The following is a 20,933-nucleotide window of genomic DNA, read 5'->3' as shown; positions in this document are numbered from 1 at the left end:
ACAAGCTTTCTGTAGTTAGGGAAGTGAGGGGGAATGAACAAATACAGGAAGAGGTATAAATACTCCACAAGTAAATCAGGATGAATGATCACAGGAGTGAAGAAATGGGGCCAAAACCCCAGACCCTAGATCTTTAGGAGGCCCAGAGTTTTGGAGGCCTGGACTGTGATAAAAAACACTTTACAAAATTAATTTTGATAAATTCAACAGACTATAGTGTGGCTACAATGGCTGTTGCTACATCTCAGCATACACAAGATACAAATTGTGGAAATGTTGAAAAGTATGTATTCTGATAAATTTCTTCTTGGCTCTGTTCTGTATTATGTACATCCTCTGTATCCTGTAAGATGTGCAATAATAATTTAATAACCTGCTGATTGACGTGTCCTTCTCTTTTATTTATTACAGCTTAAATAACAGTAATAGTAAAATGCATATTAATAAGCCCAAGTTATGCTGCAGCTACCGGTAATACTCTCATTTGAACTTTAAGGAATGCAATTAACAGCAATCAATTGCCCACATCATTGCCATAGTTTATTCCCATCATTCCTGGCCATTGGCATACTTGCTGGGGCTGATAGAAGTTGTAGTTCAGCAACATCTGAATCAAAGGGGGAAGAAAAGCAAATAAAGGCTTTCAATTACTCTTAACAGACATACATGGTTAACTGGTGCAATAAACTTGCATGTCAGACAATGGATTTAAACAAGGATGTAAATATCTACCTTCTGATTCTATAATTCTGTGCTTCTGATAAATTCCAATGGGGAACGAACATAGGAGAAGCTGTTTCCCAGGAACTAGGTTGCAGATTTGACGACTTATAATATATAGAAAGCTGTGCTTCCACCATCCACTGACACCACTCCAAAGAGGCAAGAAACACACTTTCAATGTTTTGATGCTCAAAGGTTAGGGACAGTGGGCCACTATCACAATTCAATGCAGCCCTGAAATCAAACTTCATTAAGACTCCATGACAACCACCACTTGGTTAGTAATTCAGCCAGGCGGCAATTTGGATCACACAACCAATGTCTGACTGAGGAACAGGACATTCTCAAATTCAACCTTGCAAAATTCACTAAGCTAGGATTTATATTGATCTTTATGCCTCTGCATATAAAACTGAGAGAAATGTTTAAATAAGCCCACTCTGCTCCACTTTTTAAAATTTTATTTCATCAATCAAAAAACATTGTTCTGGGCCTGCATCCCACATCCAGGATGCAGATACAGAGGTGATAAATGCCATAGAGTGAGTTTTTTTTGTTATAGTGAATGAACTATAGTGTGTCAAGGGGTAAGCATACCATCAATGAGTGGGCCAATGCCTGGATGATGATGCAGCTCAATACTCAGGCCGCCTGCTGAGGGTTGCAGGCCCATATCAGTGTGGACTGGTCTGGTGGGCTCTTCCAGCAACCTGGGAGCACTGCAATAACAGCCCCCTGAGCTGCTGGGGCCATGCGTGGAAAGCAGCACCCCAAGATTTCCTAAGGGGAACTGCCATTGACTCCCCAATAGTAGGCATGACCATACACCAATGTGGCCAAGTGACACTCTTGCACCCACAAAAGTGGGCTGATCACTTACTCCTGCCTGTGCAGAGTCACAAATTGTGGTCCTTTAACCTAATAAATGCATCTTTGTAAACACTGTTTGGATGCAGAAGTGCTTCACAAAATGTAAGATAAGTGTCAATTTTGAAGGATGGCTGTTTCGGTTCTCATACTGTCTTGGAAAGTGTGAATTTGACAGTGTTGCTTTTAATGCAAACTGAATATAATTTCTCCCTCATCCCTAGCTACTAACCTAGCTGTGTGGGATATGGCTTATTCCCGGTGCATTTTCAAGCTTCTGCTTTTTGCTTGTGTATTCCTGGAAATTAATAATGACAAAAGTACACCTGGGAAGGGAAACCACTTCTTCATATCACTTTGGCCCGAAGGCTTTCCTAGTCACACCATTCTTGCAGTATGCAAACCCACAACTATGCTGCTCTCTATTTCAGGCTTGGTTGCTCACCAAAGGATTCCTCTTCCCCTGGAACACATGCTTTTGTTTAAATTACATTCTGTAAAACCATATTAATGGCATCTTTCATAAGATAGAAAAGTTGTAACAGATTTTACATTCTCTGTTCACATAGTACAGTGGAAAGGAAATATCAGAGCAGATTTATGCATTGCCATCGTAGCTTCTTCACACTCCGCAGTTCCAATTCTGTCTGCAGTCGGTGATCACATGGAGAAGGTGGATCACAAGGGGAAGTGGTCCCATCAGACCTGGACTTTGGGGCAGAAGTCAAAGGCAGGGCTCTGGTCAGCTGAATGAGTGCAGAAGGGCTGCCAAATGAAACATGACTGACTTTCCGCATGTTCCCTTACCGTGTAAAGCAGGGTTGGGGAATCTTTTAAAACCCAAGGGCCTCATTTCCTTTCTGGGGGGCCACATGCTAGTGGAGGGAGGGGCCAGAGACAAAGGTGGGTGAAGCCATGCATGCAAATATTACCTTTGTACAGTAGGCTAGCTTCTGCACACACTCAGACACCTTCTCTGTCCTCCATCCAGGAAAGCAGGAGTCATCAGAGTTCAAGGTAAAATTTAAGCCAGGCCCAAACAGGGTGTGGCCAAGAAGGGAGCACGACCTATAGAGAGCCCTTTGGGTCAAATAGAGTATGCGGCCTCTGGACCCGAGGTCCCTCGCTCCTGATCTAAAAAGAGAACCCTGCTGTACATGTAAGACTATTAAGACAGAGTCTAAAATTAACCACCTGTAAGTGTACCTATTTTCCAGGGACAGTCCTGAATTTACAGAAGCCATCTCAGATTCTGATTTGATTCTGTAATGCCCTGCTTTTCCTTAGGACATCCCTATTTTCACTGGAGAAATTGAGTCTATGGAGTTATCCAACCCTGAGCCATCTGAAGGCAGCTCTGTATAGAGAAATTTTAAACAAATGTTTAATGTTTTATTATGTTTTTATATGTGTTGGAGGCAGTCCAGAGAGATTGGGTCAACCCAGTTAGATTGGTGGGGTATAAATAGAAAAGTTGTTGTTGTTGAATAGGATGTCTCTATTTTAATCAGATAAATGTTGGAGGGTATGTAACTGCATCACTGGCAAGTGATAACACCAAACCAGCGCTACAGCACCGGCATAGTTCCATCTCCTCTTTCCCCAGTCTACTTGTCCCTCACAATTACTGGACAATGACTGGAGAAAGAAGCCATAGAGGAGCGACAACTGCCTCTGAAAGAACATATAAATCAGCAATTGAATTTCTCTGAGACAAGCTAAATAACTAAGGTTGTGTCAGTTTGAACATACAGGACATGACACATCTTTGAGACTCTGTCTCTGTCCACATGATGCCCCAAACCTTCCTAACTCAGTGCATGTGGCAAGTGTTGAGGCGTCACTTCTGGTGGATATAAGTTGCCCACACGTCTCACTACACTGCTTTATAGTAGTGAGACATGGGCAACTTACAATGCACCTCAATGCCTTCCATATGTGCTGTATCTGGAAGATTTGGGACATCACATGACAGGAGACTGTCAAACAAATATATGTTCTCCCAAGCCCACATTCCCAGAATATTCACTCTCCTGTCTCAGCAATGTCTATGCTGGCTTGGTCATGTTTACAGAATGGAAGGTGGCAGGATCCACAAGGCCGTGCTCTACAGGGAGCTGGGTTCAGGCACCAGACTCTGCATTACAAAGACGTCTGCAAACATGACATGAAGGCTGGCAACATTAACCCTGCCATTTGGGAATCCCTTGCAGATGTTTGCAGTGCCTGGAGACAATCAGGTCGTGTATCCCCAGCAGTGACCAAACGAGGACCACTAGGAGGAGCACAGAGAGAAGCAACGACATGGTGCATTTGCAGCAGCACAACCAGACACTTTCATTTGCTCCAGCTGCAACAAAACATGTCTCTCCTGTATTGACCTCTACAGCCACAGTAGACGCTGTAATTTCCAACGTTCTGTCTTCACCCCCTCAAAAGTACACTCTTCCATTGTCTCCCAAGAGAGATGGATGCCAACCAAGAATAAAATAATAACTGGAAATATGTAGTTAACTGGATGGTCTTCCTGCCTTTATTGTAATCACTTACAGGGTATTTTATGGGTGAATGACTGCACTGTGCAAGTAAAACATTTGGTAATACAATATCATGCTGCAGAGGTTTTGAATTAGAACGTGTACATCATAATCTAGTCCTGTGTTGAATTATGCTTTAAAATGTTATGTGGGCTGTGTGTGTGTGTGTGTTTTATGTATGTATATATATTAGCCAAGAACACTGGCACTTTCAAAGGACTATAAACTCTGAGATCTATATTCTGTTTTCAGTTATGCAACTAACAGACTTCATTGTATCAAGGAATTTGTTCCTTCATCTTGAAAAGAAGAGAAGATGTGAGATGAGTATCTACAGTATCGCACAGTTCCACGAGGGTAATTTCTATCTATTTATTTTTACTAACAAGTAAATTATATTACAAGTTTAAGTAAAACTACCCTTTTGTTCAGCACACACACACATACATACACATTAGTACTAGTAAAGGTAAAGGTAAAGGGACCCCTGACCATTAGGTCCAGTTGTGACTGACTCTGGGGTTGTGGCGCTCATCTCGCGATATTGGCCGAGGGAGCCGGCGTACAGCTTCCAGGTCATATGGCCAGCATGACAAAGCTGCTTCTGGCGAACCAGAGCAGCACATGGAAACGCTGTTTACCTTCCCGCTGTAGCGGTACCTATTTATCTACTTGCACTTTGACGTGCTTTCGAACTGCTAGGTTGTCAGGAGCAGGGACCGAGCAACAGGAGCTCACCCCATCACAGGGATTCGAACCGTCGACCTTCTGATCAGCAAGCCCTAGGCTCAGTGGTTTAACCCACAGTGCCACCCGCATCCCTTTAGTACTAGTAAGAATTAGTAATAAAAGCTAAGCGGAATTAAGGCCTATTATTACAGACTATAATAATAATAATAATAATAATAATAATAATAATAATAATAATAAGGGGACCCAGGTGGCGCTGTGGTTAAACCACTGAGCCTAGGGCTTGCTGATCAGAAGGTCGGCGGTTCGAATCCCTGTGACGGGGTGAGCTCCCGTTGCTTGGTCCCAGCTCCTGCCAACCTTGCAGTTCGAAAGCACATCAAAATGCAAGTAGATAAATAGGAACCGCTACAGCGGGAAGGTAAACGGCGTTTCCATGTGCTGCTCTGCTTTGCCAGAAGCGGCTTTGTCATGCTGGCCACATGACCCGGAAGCTATACGCCGGCTCCCTCGGCCAATAATGCGAGATGAGCGCTCAACCCCAGAGTCGGTCACGACTGGACCTAATGGTCAGGGGTCCCTTTACCTTTAGCTTTATTACAGACTAGCAAGTAGAGGTGTAGAATTGTAGAGTTGGAAAGGACCCCAGGTTCTTGTGGGAAGGTCCTCCCCCCCCCCTGCAGTCATTGTGGCTGCCACACAACTCAGTCAGTGGCTTCATGGGCTCTCTGTGCTTTAAACTACCACTCTGCATATATGAGCTGGCATTGCTCACACGCCCTCTGATTTTACTGATTCTCATCTTTTACTGATTGTCGGTCAAACAGGAACAATTTGTTACACAAAGGCAGATGGCTCGGTGCCTTTTTGCTGTTGAAATGGTAACTTACCCACAATAATGTCAAACTGTCCACTTTTTTTCTATTCAGACCTTCTATCTCTTTATCAAACTGATGCAATGTTTGCTCATCAGTGAGATCTCATCGGACGTGCTTACCTCCCCAAAATCTGCGAGGGAAGAACAAAATTGCTTTAAATATAGGTATGCAGAGGGAACAAAACAGGGACAAAATATCAGCAGTTTTTAAAAGGTTTTGTAGCAAAAGCTACACAAGAATTAGAGAGTAAGGACCGGGCGATAAACATAAAGTACTAAGGGAAAATGATTTTTAATCCTGTGTATTTGATACTGTCTGCACAGGAATTAATTGGGCTCTGAGACTAGGTTAATTATTGACTTCTATCTGTGCAGATACTGAGCAGCCATGAAGATATGGATAAAGAGATAAGGAGCAATACAAACTATGGGCAATTGGTAAATCAAAATGACAGCACTACTTGTTGTAGATGCTTCTCCACTTTGGATCAATGTCTGCCATGCAATACCATTGCATTGTTCTCCTGCAAGTCTTGAGGAAAAGATGTTAATAACTCCCAGGACCTCAGAACATATGGACAATGTCAATTCCACCTGAATATCCAACAGGAGTAAGGTATAATGCAGGTGTGGGAAACCTTTGGCCCTCCAGATGTCGCATGGCCAATGATCAGGGGTGATTAGAGTACAAGCCTATGCTTAAGACATGCACATTTGGGGCCTCTTTATATGCATATGAAAACATTCTTGTGAATATTTATGAGATTTGCTGTTTTCTCATCCATCTTCCAGAAGAAGGTGGCCACTTTGCAGAATTTTGCCCAAATACTCTCCACATTTATGTATGTATGTATGTATGTATGTATGTACAGTGGTACCTCGGTTTATGAACACAATTGGTTTCGGAAGTCTGTTCATAAACTGAAGCAAACTTTCCCATTGAAAGTAATGGAAAGTGGATTAATCTGTTCCAGATGGTCCGCAGAGTACTTAAACTGAAGCGTTCATAAACTGAAGTGAACTTTCCCATTGAAAGTAATGGAAAGTGGATTAATCCGTTCCAGATGGGTCCATGGAGTACTCAACCTGAAGCGTACTTAACCCGAAGCATGGGTGTAATTGGTTCCGGAAGTCTGTTCATAAACTGAAGTGAACATTCCCATTGAAAGTAATGGAAAGTGAATTAATCCGTTCCAGATGGGTCTGCGGCGTTCGTAAACCGAAAAGTCGTAAACCGAGGTGTTTATAAACCGAGGTTCCACTGTATGTGTCTTTTGTGGTGTCCCCCATCCTGGCTCCAAGCAGTACTCCATAATGATGCAAAACAAACAAGCTGTGCTGCTCCCACTGCTATTGGAGAGGCTCATTCCTTGAGAAGCTATTGGATAATTTCTGCTCCATCTAGATAAATTTGCCGAAATGGTATACCCCATTTTTTTTTCTGCCCACAAATCAGGTGGATAATTTTGAGAGGGCATTTGGGCACAACTCTGTAATCAACATATCCATGTGTTTTTGCTCCATACAAAGTGGATGTGGAGATTGGAGCTCACTACCGAATGGGCCATAGGTGTGGGCAGCATGAGGGTGCTCCATCCACCCTGGTGCCTGCCCACAAATGAAAGCCCCTCCATAGGAGCATAAGAGAGCAGCTGGAGAAATGGGCAAAAAACTACAGAAAGAACTGTGTGTAGAGGAATGTTATTTTCTCCATCTTTGGAACTCACTGAGAAACTAATCAAAGCCGCTGTAACCTGGGGCTAGCTGTGGAGAGGGCAGCTAGCTGTTGAATGGGACATAGGATGAGGAAGCTCCATTCACCTTGGTACTTGCCCATAAAAAAGTACGTCTAGAGTAAGAGATTAGGGTGATGCCAGCAGTTTGAAGAATCCTTCTTTTTGATATTTTATGACTGAGTTGTGAGTTTGTTTGTGTCCTGGGTAAGAGCCAGGAAGCTGAGAGGGGTGATATGTTAGAAAGAAAAGGACTTGATATTGGTCTAAATTTATTGGTCATTATTAATTCTACAGTTGTATATTTTATTATGCAATGCTTTAAAAAATTGTGCTGGCACTCATCATGAAGTTGTTACAGTAAGTGCCACACTTTTAACTTTTTTTATGTGCCTTTTGAGTACCCCCAGAAAAAAAAAGCACTGTTACTATGTATTTTTGCTAATACTTGTTGCTTTTATCTATTAAGTGGTATATAAATGATCTAAATAAAAGTATAAAGAAATTAATTCACTGGCATGACTGCTGATGTGGTACTATGAAGACCACATCCTACTATGATAGGAGAGGATTTAAATTCAGTAAAAGAAGAGCAAGGTGAGGTGAATGGGTTCCTTGAGAGTTTGGTCCGCGGCATATATTTTGTCCATGGGGTGATTCCTGTCTGCACTATGTTATGTATTTGAATGTTTATATTATATACACAGGAAAATTATGATAATATGCTATGTGTTAGGAGGGGGAGCTTGAGTAGCACTTCTCTAGTCTTAAACAGCAGGCCTGAATTAACTTCAATTTTATATGTTCTTGCTTGTACGTATAAGTGTACACACAAACAATGTTAGGTTTTATTTAAGATTATAAAATTAGTAACTTGCAAGTCAGATAAATTATCCTCTGCACTGAGGAATTTTAGCACAAATGTTCATCTCACTTTTTTAAGGTTAAGGTACAAATTCCTTAGAACAATAAAGTCTGTAAGTAGCATAACTTAAAAAATAATACAGATCTCAGTTTATACCCCATGATTAAAGTGTCAGTTTTCTTGGGTAACATACAAAGATACATACATAAAACACATACTTAAGAAGGCACACAACATTTTAAAAGCATAATTCAACACAGGACTAGATTATGATGTATATTCTAATTCAAAATATATGCAGCAGGATATTGTTCTACCAAATGTTTCTCTCCCACAGTGCAGTCGTTAACCCATAAAATATACTGCAAGTAACTAAAATAAAATGAATAATTAACAATTAACTACGTTTCCAGTCATTATTGAGTCTGATGTGCCATATAACTGGGGTCATAGATGTTCAAACTGACTCTACTTTTTCAACTTCTTTATTGACTAGAAAAATTGGTGTGTGGGCAGGCCTACCATGCGGAAGCCAGTGGCAGCATCCCTTGGGAAATATTGGGGTGCTGCATTTTGCCCATGGCCCCAGCAGCTGCGGGGGCTGTTGGGTCACTGTGCTCCCAGGTTGCTGTAAGCAGACCAGTCCACACTGATGTGGGCTTTTAAGGAGACCAACTCACAGCCGGTGGCTTGAGCATGGAGCCTTGTCCAGGAATTAGCGCACTGAAAGATAGGATATTTGCCCCATGCCATGCTATAGTTCATACCCACTAACCAATAAAGGTGTTGTCTTTTCTAAACCAAAGAGGAACTCTATGCTTTTCCCCCCTTCTTCTTCTGCACCTCCGCCCTGAATGCATGAGGGTGGAGAATACTGTGTTTTGGTTGGTGAGATAAACTTTAAAAAAAGTGGAGCAGGGTAAGCTCCTTTAAACATTTTTCTTAGTTATATATGCAGAGGCAGAAAGACAAGTATAAATCCTAGGTTAGTAAATTTTGCAAATGTATCTGAAAGGCTGAATTTGAGACTGTCCTGTTGCTCAGTCAGACATTGGTTATGGGATCCAAAGTGCTGCCTGGCTGGATTACTAACCAAGTGGTGGTTGTCATGGAGTCTTAATGAAGTTTGATTTCAGGGCTGCATTGAACTGTGGTAGCGACACACTGTTCCTAGCTTTCGAGCATCCAAACATTGCAAGTATGTTTCTTGCCTCTTTGGAGTGGTGTCAGTGGATGGTGGAGGCACAGCTTCCCATTAGGAGTAGGAGTCAAATCTGCAACTGGGTTCCTAGGAAACAGCTTATCCTATGTCCTTTTCCCATGGAATTTATCAGAAGGTAGATATGGGAATGGTTTTCCCTTGAAAGATTACACGTCTGTCACACAGCTGCCCAGTTGGTCTGACGTGCAGGTTCACAGGCTTGAAGTCTAATAGACATAACAAAAATGCGAAGAGGCTAAATCTCCCTTTAGCTAGATCACTTACACAGGAATTGCTAAAATGTGGCCTTGAAAGGAACAGAGAAAATTAGGAGCAAAGTTAATGGGGTGCTTGGATGAAGAAGTTTAGCAGGACAGGCATATCCACAGCATTAAATATTCATATTGAATATAACTGTATTTTTATTTCTTGTATTTTTATCACTTCTTTTATTTCTTATATTGGATTTTATTATAAATTGTAATACAACAAAATACAATATAAGAATTAAAAGAAGCAGTAAAAATACAATTAAAAATAATACAGCATCTAGAACATTTCATTACAATTGCTACACCAGGCAGGAAAGCCATTAAGTGGTCTACCAAGACCCTCAGTAATTTTAAAGTGGTCCACAGCGAGAAACATTTGGGAACCACTGATGTAGATGTTAAAAAACAAGGGAAACAAGATGGAACCCTGAAGTACCTAACATGCCAGAAGTCATGGGATAGGCAAGCAATCTCCCAGCACCACCTTCTGTGACCAATCTTCCAGATAGGAACAAACCACTGGAGAGTAGTACCACATAGCTATAATCTCTAAAAGAACACAATAATAGACCAGTCTTTTTATTTAAAAAAAATTTCAAAAGATTATAGAGATTTCACTGGAAGCAGATTCAATACTGTTAAGATGATGCTGTAGAAGTATTGGAATAGAACAATGAATAATAATGGACTGAATGAGACCTCAAGGCCGAACTCTGTGCACAAGCAGGATTCTCTGCTCTACACGTGAACCTACCCAACAAACTTTTGCCTCTTTTTAGATGTGGATTTCACCATTTCCTTCAAGTTGTAACCATTGGCAGAGTTGAAGGCAAACAAGCTGGGAGTCAGCCCAGCAAAGCTTAGATGTAGCAGGTTGCAGCAACAACAGAATTAGTCCCCACCAGCTGACACGCCAAAAAGCTAGTTTATCGACCATAATCCACCTAGATTGGGAGCAAGATGCTGTATCTGGGTATATAAATTAGAACTGGGAGGACAGGTAGGCATAACTGAGGTGGGACATAACTAAGGGAGCAAGCAAACATTTTGAGAGAGTGCAATACTTTGGTGATAGCAGCTGGTCATGATAACATACACAGATTCGCCAAACCCCTCTTCCTAGTACCTACCATTCCATTGCCATTTTACCTTCTGGAGTTTATCCCAGGCAGGGGGGGAAAACTGCAAGGGAGGCTGAGGAAAAAGCCATACATTTAGACTGATTCAGTGTAGGGTTATTTAATAAATTCACTTATTTTGTTCTGTTGCATGTATAAATCAGATGTGTTTCCCTTCTTTTAAGTAATTAATTAAAATATTGAATAGCACTAGACCTGGTAAGACAGATTCCCCCCTTTGAAGTTTAACAGTGATTTATTAGTTCATAAATTTTACTTGAGGTGTGATGTTCCACTACACATAGTTTATTATTTTTATTTATTTCCTAAGATGTATACACTGCTTGATTGTAAGTAAAAAACAACAACAACCCTCAAACATGAAAACCAATGAAAAATTACCACCACATTTAAAAAAAATTCAAAAGTTAAAATATTGTTGCACGCCCCCCCCCCCCAAATCTCTGAGCACTATGAGATTCCAGGCGCTTACCCAGGGTTCGTGTTTCATTTTGGTAGTGAGGCAAAGCAGAGACTATGGTGTCTTTATGATATATTATTTATTTATACAACCTGAGCATGAAATGGAGGGGTTCACAGCATCAAAACTCCAAGAGGACCTTGCTTCCCCCATCGCTGCAGCCTTGGATTCAAACAGGAATCCCGAGGCCCTCCAGACATTGCTGGTGCAGCTTCCATTATCCTTGGATATTGGACATGATAGTGACATCATCTAGAGGGCACTAGTACCCTCTCCCCACCCCAAGCCCACGTAAGGTAGGATTCTTTTACTGTGTCACAATGTACCACTGACTTACTGTTTGGTGTGCTAAGGTTTTGTGCAGTTTGGGTGAAGCAGACCAGGTATTATTTTGTTCCTAATGGCGAGATCTGTTGAATGCTTCACAGACAGTGGATTACCAAGGGCGCAAATACTTTTTACAAAACTCTCTGATACCCGGACATTCTTCAGAAGAGCAGTAAACGGATGGTGACCATAGGACTTTGGCAGGAAATAAGTTTTAACAAATCTTTCTATTTGGTACACCCACAGACACATTTCAGGAACTGTCTATGAAGATGGACATTCTTTTTTGCATGCAAAATAATTTGAGGAAAAATGGTTCAATTTCCCCCTTATTTAAATTTGTTATGTTTTGTAACGAATTGTTTAATGGTCTTTTAATGGTGCTTATTGTGTGCTGCTTTGGGCACAGTCCAATGTGGAAAAGCAGCAGATACATGAAACGAAACAGAAAATTTAGGAACTGCAAGCTGTACTAGGACTAGACTGAAAGGGAGTGATCTGTTCTTGCTTGGGTTTGTTTCTGTATCTCCCCTCTTACTGAAGATGATTTCCTGGTTCCTGCTTGTGTTGCTCACACATCTCCATCAAAGTTTGACAGCAACGCAAGTTAAGCTTCACTGAAAATAGGCTTAAGAGAAATAACTGGGATGAGGAAAGAAGCACAGACAAAAGGAGCAAGAGACAGTGGTGTTCCACAATCCTGCTGTCCTTCGGTGTTCTGTATAGTAGCTCATACCGGAGGAGAGACGTACCTTCCTGTTCTTTTCAGCAACTAGGTCCGGGCCACAGTTGCCTGGATTTTACATCCCTTCTATGTCACCATAACGTAATGGATCACTTTCAATAGTCCAATCCACTACAAGTGTAAAGACCAATTCACACAAGTGGTGGAATGTTCTGATTTACTCTGTCCTTTTAACCTTAATAAAACAATTATTGTGATGAACGGACTAACAGAACTGTCTAGCGCAAGCACAGACCAGAAAACCCTTGGAAAAGTGAACGTAGCAAAGGAATTCCATATTACAGTGTATGTGCGCTGCTCAGGTGAGGCGTTTCCTACAGGCACTTATAAAAAACCAAGCTAGAAGAAGCAAGCCATGTGTCCAGTGGTCTTGTGAATTGATTGTTCACCTCTCCTACGAAGAGGAAAAGGAAAGAACACGGAATCCTCTCGTTTCTCTACGTTTTACAAAGGAATGCATATGTGGGGAAGGTGCTGCTGTTTCTCCCGGGGGTCTGCAGAGAAAGGCTCATGTGTCTACACAGAACATACTGAACAACGGAAGGCTCTCCTAGTCTATACATTACTTTACTGTGACCCCCCCCCCCACCCCATCCCTGCTTTAACAGAGCATTATGCTGATTCTTGTATGAAAGAGCGCGGTAGCAAATCACGATAAAAACATAGGAGAAGCGTTATAAACCAGACTCGCTGCATTACAGGGAATACGTATCAGTCCCAGCACAATGCTACCCCACGTCTTTTCGCGTAATAAAGCCCCCCCCCGTGAATTTCCCTTCTTCTTTACGAGGAACAGAACATGGATGTTGACAGGAAAACGCAATTATGCAAGATCGCTTGATAAAAAGACCTCTGCGCCTCCACCTTGAGGCTGTGTGATGATTTTGTTCTCATACTATCACAGGTTACGGTTAATGTCCTATGTCTATATGTGCACGTACACCCTGAGTCGTCGTCCTCATCACATCGGTGTGTGTGTGTGTGCCTACATGAGAAGCTAGAAGGCCGGCCAAACCCTGCTCTCTTCCGCCCCCCCCCCACCAAAGCACCCCTCGGCTGTGACTCTGGGCCGCTGTCTTTGCAGCAGCAAATGAGGGAAGTAAGGAGCAGGGCCTGTCTTCCTACGGAGGGCTTCCGATGCGTACCGTGGGCACTGCCAGGTCCAGAGTACACAAGCTCAGCGCCCCCCCCCTTCCCCCATTACAATAGGCCTGTCCCAAGCAGCAACCTCGCGGTCTATTTTGGCCGACAGAAAATACAAGGAAAGGCGGAGGGAAGTGGGCGAGAATCTTCTCCTTCTCCTTTAAGAGGCGGAGGCGAGAGAGTTTGCGGAAGGGATCGCTCCGGGAGCGCAAGCCGAGTGGCTGAGCAAGTCTCGTGACCGCAGCTGACCCCGCCTCGGGTTCTCCCCCTCCTCAGCCCTCCGCGTTCCATTGTGTGTGCGAGCTGCGTGCGTCCCCGCCTCTCCTTTTTCTGACCACGCCCCTTTTTTCTCTTGGCTCATTTCCGGCCGCCGCCGCTCGCTTCCCTCTGAGGAATCGGGAGAGTGAAGAAACAACAGCCGCCATTTTGTTTGTGTGTGAGCTACTGAGGGGAGGGAGCGAACGAGAGGGACCGAGCTGGGCGGGTAGAGCCTGGGAGGTGGAAAAGCAACGACAGAGACCGACAGCCGCTCAGGGCCCCTGGCCGGCCAGACCTGAGAGAACCCGAAACCTCCGTGATACACCCACTACACCAGCCTCGCAGCCAGTAGGGGAGTACGCACTCCCGGCTTCGGCTAGTGACTCGGGACCCCGGGTGGACCCCACCCACAGCCTCTCCTGGCTATTGAGCCCGTTCGCGGGGTTAGGAGGCCGCCTGGCTCCGGTTTGGAAAGCTGTTTCTTTTCTCTACGCTCCCCCCCTTCCCTCTTCCCCAGGTCCTACATGGCGGACATGAGACGGAGCCGCTCCAGAAACGCCTGAGGCATCGCGTCTTCGGTTCCGAGGAGAGTCTTGTTCTCTCCGCAGACCAAGCGCTCGCAACCATCCTTATCCCCCAGGGAGGGGGAAGAGGCAGAGAGAAGGGGGGGAGGGGCCGCCGCCGCCGCTTTCTCCTCCTCCTGCTCCGGGATCGATCCCTCCATCTGACCAGAAGGGGGGCACCCTGCTACAGAGAAAGAAAGGAAGAAAAGGTGGGGGCGCGGGGTGCGAGTCCTGAAGCCCACCCTCTCCAGCTCCCATCCCGGGATCTCTGCTGCCTCCATCGGGACAACAACCCCTCCTCCGCCTCCTTGTTCCTGCACAACAAGATGTGAAGCGGAGACTCCTGGGACTTAGCTTCATCCTCCTCCTCCTCTTCCTTACTGCTCCCCTTTCTGCAGCCATTAGTGACTGGCGAGAAAGGCGCAGGGGGAGTTGGGGACCCTCGACACGCTCCGTCTGTGACCCCCTTCCCTAGTCCTTTTTTTACTAGCAGTGGGCATTCCCCCCCCCGCCCGCATTGCAAGCTGGTTTTTGGAAGGAGAGGGAAGGAACTGCGAGCAGAGGAGAGAGATTCTTTCTCCTTTTTTTCTCCTCTCCTCCTTCGCCCGCCTCCTTGTGGCGATGAGGAGGAGGAGGACGACGCCGAGGAGGAAGAGGTTGATGGCGGCGGCGAAGAGGCAGCAGGAGGAGGAGAAGACGACGACCCCCCGGAGGATGAAGATGGTGGTGTTGGCGGCGGCGAGGAAGCACCAGCAGCCCCACAGCCGGATTTAATTCGATTTGTAAACCCACCAACCCCGCATATTTGTGTTTGGAGAAGGGTTTGTTCTGTTCTTTTCATCCTTGTTTTTCCCTGTGGGCCGGAGGAAAGACTGCTTCCACACCCTATTTCCCATCTCTGTTCCCCCTTAGTCGCTGCTACCCAAAAGAGATAGATCCCGAGGGGCAGAAAAAGAGGAACTTTGTCCCTTTCTTCTTCAGTTCCTTCTCTTACTGTTGTTCAGTTGATTCCGGATCCAAGAAGAAGGCTGACGACTTTGACGAACCCCATCTTTAATTTGGGCTCTGTTTGTCTAAAAAGAATTAAAAATGGCCGAGAATGTGGTGGAGTCGGGCCCGCCTTCAGCCAAGAGGCCTAAACTCTCCTCACCGGCGCTCTCTGTCTCTGCAAGCGATGGCACAGGTCAGTCTCCCTTGCTTTTACCTCACTGCATATGGGTTCCTTCCCTTCCTTTCCTATTGAATGTCCCCATGTTTTGCACAGTCTGTTGTCCAGTACCCTTCTTATACTATCTCTCTTTGCCTTTCTGTGTACCTACTTTTCTCTGCACCTTGCTGCATTAATCACATTGGGTGTTTAATTGCTGCTGCTGCCCTTTCATTGAAGGGGCTATAAGCTTGCCTGGGTTACTTGCTTACCCGGTTCACTGTTCTGCAGCAAATGAAACCTTTGTTAAAAAAAAACACCAACAATCCTAAACTCCAGTTGTAGTGTAAATCATTACACAACTGTGTTCTACATTTTTGTGCATGTAGAGTCCTGATTTTTGTAAAGTCTTGCTTTTTAAAGATGAGGCATTTAGGCTTAAAATATATTTTTTTCGCTTTGAACAGTATTATGATGGATAGTTTGTTTCCTCCACCATTTCTTTCATAACCACAAAGCGTTCTTAAATGCCAACATTTATGTTCGGTCAAGAGTCGTAATATTAATTGGTGAATAAGGTTTGTATTGACATTTTGTTAAATAGTTCAACTGATTTGCATTGAGAAACTGGAGCCACCTTTTACTTTAGCATCTTCTACGTCTTTGCTTTGAGACCAAAATGTCTGAAATTCCCATATAGTCTCTCTGCATGTGAGGATGAGTGCAACTATTCTTAACTCTCCTGTCTGTATTTTAATATGATAGTTCTTGAGGTTTGTAAAAGCCAGCCAGTTAGAACTCTAGAACTCCTTAGAAATTATGGATGCAAGTTACAGGTGTTCATTTGGTAACAAATGTTTACTGGTTGTTTTAGAAGTTCAGGGAACTAAATCACTGTAGAATGCAACTGGCTATACAAATACTGTTATTGCTTTTCTGAAGGTATAGGTATGGGGAGTAAGTGATCATGCAGTGTTAGTTCTTAACTTACTTTATTAGAGGAGAAGAGCTCTTCAGCCACATATCTAGGCATTGTGGTTACTGATGGTAGCCAGTTTTGTACATTGAACTTGTTAGCACTACTTAATATATGAAGTCAGGGGGAAATGGCTGATATTATTTGATGCATAACAAGTTATTTTCTTGTCTTTTAGTTTGAATACTGGTTGGTTTAGCATAATTCAGAAAGCTGTTTTAAGCATTCAGTGCTGAGCAATGTTTTTTCTTGAATCCACTCTCCTTAAGACCACTGTAGTAAGTTTAGGAACTAGATTTCAAATGAAGCAGCATTAATTACACCATTTATTGGGATATTGCATTTACCTGAAAATCAACAGGTTCCATTGTACTGGTAAGAAAGCAGAATTAGAAGCTCTGGCCAAAAAGCAAATACTACATATGTAATGCAGTATATACTCATTTCTGCATACTATGCTACAGAGTGGTATTTAGATTCATGTCAGGTCATTCTCTATAGACAGAACGAAGCTATGTAGTTAAATGTTAAGACTGCAACCCTATGCACACTAAGAGTAGTTTTGATTTTTGAGTAGACATGCCTGTGCTTAAAAGTCAGTGCAATCTTGCACACATTTACTCAGAAGTCCTGTTTTGAGATTCAAAAGTGCAATCCTAACCATGTCTACTCAGAAGTCTAAATGGAGTTTTTACTCCCAGATTACAGGGGTTAGGATTACAGTGAATATGCTAAAGATTGCACCCTTTATGTAGTTGTGTTCAGTGAATGATTCCTTTGCCTATGAGAATTGCATTACTCTTATTATCCAATAAGCATATTTTAGTTGTTTTGTTCTTTTATAATATTGGTAAGCTATCACATCTCTTCCTACCTTATTTGAGAAGTATACTAGACAGAGCTTAGTTTCTTGTAATGGTTACTTGGTTTGTTTACTAGGCTTGTTACCTCCTTTAAAAAGGTAATTATTGCCTCATGCTTTTGACTAGTAATAAAAGATCTATAATGCCCATTTTGATTGAATCCTCGGTGAAATAGCCGTGTTCGGAGAAATGTTAAGTATATTCAGCATACTGGAACCAGGGCTACTCAAATTTAATCTTCAGAAGTACTTTATCTAGAGGTTAGATTGTACAGATACATTACTTCATATTTAGAATGGGAAAATATGATAGTGACTCTTACTTTATGTGTTCAGAATACAGATATGCAGAGAAGTAATTTTAAATATACTAACGTGGTATGGTAGTAAACCTCATTTTGGAAACAAACTAGTGGTCTTCCCCCCTATAATGCTGCGTCACTGTGCTGCATCTTTTTCTAGCTAATCGAAGCCCTAGGTGCCTTATTTCTGTGTTCTTGTTCTGATGCCTTAAAACATATTTAACACAAATTTAAAAGCATATATAGTTGTAAAATACTTTGTATTAATGCTGACATCATTTGGGTATATGGAGATATTAATGTTGCAGATAAGATGGTTGATAAATAAGAAATATTTCTAGATATGTCATTGCCATAAGAATAAAGTTGGCAATCTGTGCAGCTTTTCTGTCTGTATGCTGAATAGCAGTATTACTGCTTAGAATTCCCACATTGCCTGTATTGACTGCTATCAGAACTCTGGAATATGGTGCTTCCCCCTTTCCTCAAACATATGTGTATTATTAATAGTTTTCATATTGAGATGTCTTTTCATTTGATTATAACTAAGTTGTGTGGTCCTGTATGAGCTCAGCCAAAAACACAGGTTAGAACACAACACAAGCATGTGCTGCATTGAGAGAGAACACAACTACTGTATGCCATATCCATAAAGTAGTGCATTGTGTTATGAAACCTCTTATTAAACCTACAGTATATGTTTTAATTTAGTTGTGATTTGTGAAATGAAATACATATTTGAGAATTTTAGTTAGTGTAAACCTATAAGGTTGCATTTCAGTTGTCTTTCTGAAGGTTAGGTATGAAAAGAACTCTTGAGTAAAAATTGGGATATCATCCATATACATACAGTGCTGATGTTGGGAAATGAGGCAGAAAGTAGGTAAGGGGACCTGCATTTTAAACCTGCTTCTTCTGTTTGGTATGTGACCGATTTTACAGAAACAAATTGTTTCTGTCATCTTGGCTACTTTGCAGCAACAGGCAAAACTGTAAATGTGTGCAGTGTACATTCAGAATAGCTTTGCAGGTACATAGCTATTCAGATTCTATAAGTCAGGACCCAAATAGGTGCTTTGGGCATACTCAAGGGCTTCATGAGATTTTTACTGCACCTATATGGTTTTGAAGGTTCCCTCAGTTTCAAATCGATTTTGTAGTGGAGTAGGATCTCCTGTTTGAAAGTATAAGTTCTTTAGTACAGTATAAGTTTTCACTTTCTCTGTGAAAGATGGGACTAAGGAATAGTAGTTCATCTTTTTCTTTCTCACTCCTTTGGCACCAGTGCTGGTAGTTCCCTTCATGTCAGGAGAGTTAGGACTGCAGGTGAAGTGGATAGTGGAGGAGACCAATCTCTGTACATACTCCTCTTTACTTCTTCTTTACTTCCCTTTCTCCACATAGCAGGAATACCTTGCCATTGTCCTTGGAATCAGGAGCACTGGGGAGAGGTGGCAGAGGGTTCTTGTCTTTTTTCATAGCAAGCAGTTGAACCTAGAGGACCAGTTCCCCAGTGGTGAATACCTTTGATCTGGGAGCCCAGCCGAAATGGTGGTAATAAGCCATGGAGCCTTAGTTTCAGACTACAGACATGATTTGGCAATTTGAAATAGAGCAAGTAGTCCTGGCAGAATTATATTTTTATAAGCAATTTAATGTCCAGTGTTCCTTACTGTCTTCTAATGTAGGGAGTTGAAAAATGTAAGCTAGTTTTATAGAGTGTAGCTCTTGAGATGTCCTTATTTCAGTGTGCATGCATGTATCACTGGCTTTTAGCAATTGTAAGGTAATTGTTAAACAGTACAGAAGAATACTAAGTTGCAGTCCCTGAAAACTCACATGTCGAAGTGCCAGTGAAATCAGTGGTGCCTTACTGCCAAGTAAGTATGATTAAAATAGTGCTTCACAACACTATTAAATTGTGGCACTGTAAATAGTGTATCTACTTCCAAATGGTGGTCCCAGTGCGTTTCAAACACTTGACTGCTTTTTACATCACTACATCAGTACTATAATGTCATCCAAACAAAAGCCAAAGAGTTTGCAGATGGGTGCAGACTAATTGTTAACAAGTAACTTGAAATAATATGTTTGACAGACTTTCCTAAACCAATTTCAGTTATCACTGATCAGTACTAATGCAAAAGTTTATACAATGGACGCTCGGGTTGCGAACGTGATCCGTGCGGGAGGCACATTGGCAACCTGCAGCAATCGCAACCCACGTCTGCGCACACGCGGGTTGCGATTTAACGCTTCTGCGCATGTGTGCGCGCTGAAACCCGGAAGTAACCCATTCTGGTACTTCTGGGTTTGGCACGGAGCGCAACCCGAAAAGACGCAATCTGAAGCAGTTGTAACCTGAGGTATGACTGTACTAGACTCTGTAGAAAACATAGATTTACCGTGTTTCTCATATTATAAGACATGTCTTATATTTATTTTTTCCTCAAAAAAACACACTATGGCTTATTTTCAAGGGATGTCTTATTTTTTTCCTCCTCCTCCTGCCGTGGCTGGCATTGCTGCTGCGCCTATCACTATGTCTTATTTTCGGGGTATGGCTTATATTCCTTGAATGCTTAAAAATCCTGCTATGGCTTATTTTATGGGTATGTCTTAAAATATGAGAAACAGGGTATAAGTATGTTGTAGGAATTGGAACTCTTGGTATATACTCTTGGTATATACCGGTAAAATCAAACTAGTAGCTGCATAAATATTCAGAACTTTTGAGATATGCATTGTAGGTGAAGCACCCCTCCAAATAAAATAAAACACTGAGTTTTGGATCACAATGACAATTCATCTGTGTAGTATGTGGATGATTGAAGAACAAGCTTCTACAGTACTTACTAAGTTATATTTAGTGTTAAAGCGTTTGTTTTGCAAGGGGGCAGCAAAATTTACTTAGTTGTGGCACCTGAAAGACTAAAGTTGCAATAGACGCACAGCACTACATCAGGTGCTGCTGGGCATTGTGATAAATGTTTAAATGGCTCAAACCACCAGGTAAGCTTGTTAGGCAGCCCACCAGAGCTGGTCCTGCTGTAATCCTGAACACATTTGACTGTAAGACATATACAGTAATTGCACAGTAAAACCTGTTGTCCCATAGGCTTTTATATATCAGAGCCCACTTTATGAAATGCATGGTATTCTTAGTTGTCAGATATGTAGTAGCCCTTGAGATGTAAGAGTACGACCAGGAGGGTATCAAATTTCCATGCTGAGTTGAATGTATAT

The 20,933-nt window shown here is 42.4% G+C and overlaps 1 protein-coding gene and 2 long non-coding RNA genes across 3 annotated transcripts in view; 2 read left to right on the top strand and 1 right to left on the bottom strand.

The window, feature by feature from the left end:
* Positions 1-380: 380 nt before the first annotated feature.
* LOC148684614 (uncharacterized) lies at positions 381-1,167 on the bottom strand. Its single transcript, XR_015951730.1, has 2 exons — positions 733-1,167; positions 381-607 (listed from the first exon to the last, which is right to left on the bottom strand). It is a non-coding gene; the product is annotated as an uncharacterized LOC148684614 (long non-coding RNA).
* Positions 1,168-3,883: 2,716 nt separating this feature from the next.
* Positions 3,884-6,549, top strand: LOC148684613 (uncharacterized). The gene is made up of 3 exons (XR_015951729.1): positions 3,884-4,484; positions 5,747-5,859; positions 6,070-6,549. It is a non-coding gene; the product is annotated as an uncharacterized LOC148684613 (long non-coding RNA).
* A 7,419-nt stretch (positions 6,550-13,968) lies between these two features.
* Positions 13,969-20,933, top strand: part of EP300 (EP300 lysine acetyltransferase) — a 73,038-nt gene continuing 66,073 nt past the window's right edge. Inside the window, exon 1 of the mRNA XM_035126525.3 lies at positions 13,969-15,583. Within this exon, the coding sequence (XP_034982416.3) occupies positions 15,490-15,583 (94 nt within the window). The 5' untranslated portion in view covers positions 13,969-15,489. The remainder of the gene's footprint in view (positions 15,584-20,933) is intronic.

The sequence above is a fragment of the Zootoca vivipara genome, chromosome 9, assembly GCF_965207765.1.
Source record: "Zootoca vivipara chromosome 9, rZooViv2.hap1.1, whole genome shotgun sequence".
Lineage (NCBI taxonomy): Eukaryota > Metazoa > Chordata > Lepidosauria > Squamata > Lacertidae > Zootoca > Zootoca vivipara.
Note: the sequence above shows the minus strand (reverse complement) of the source record. Positions and strands in the feature narration are given on the sequence as shown.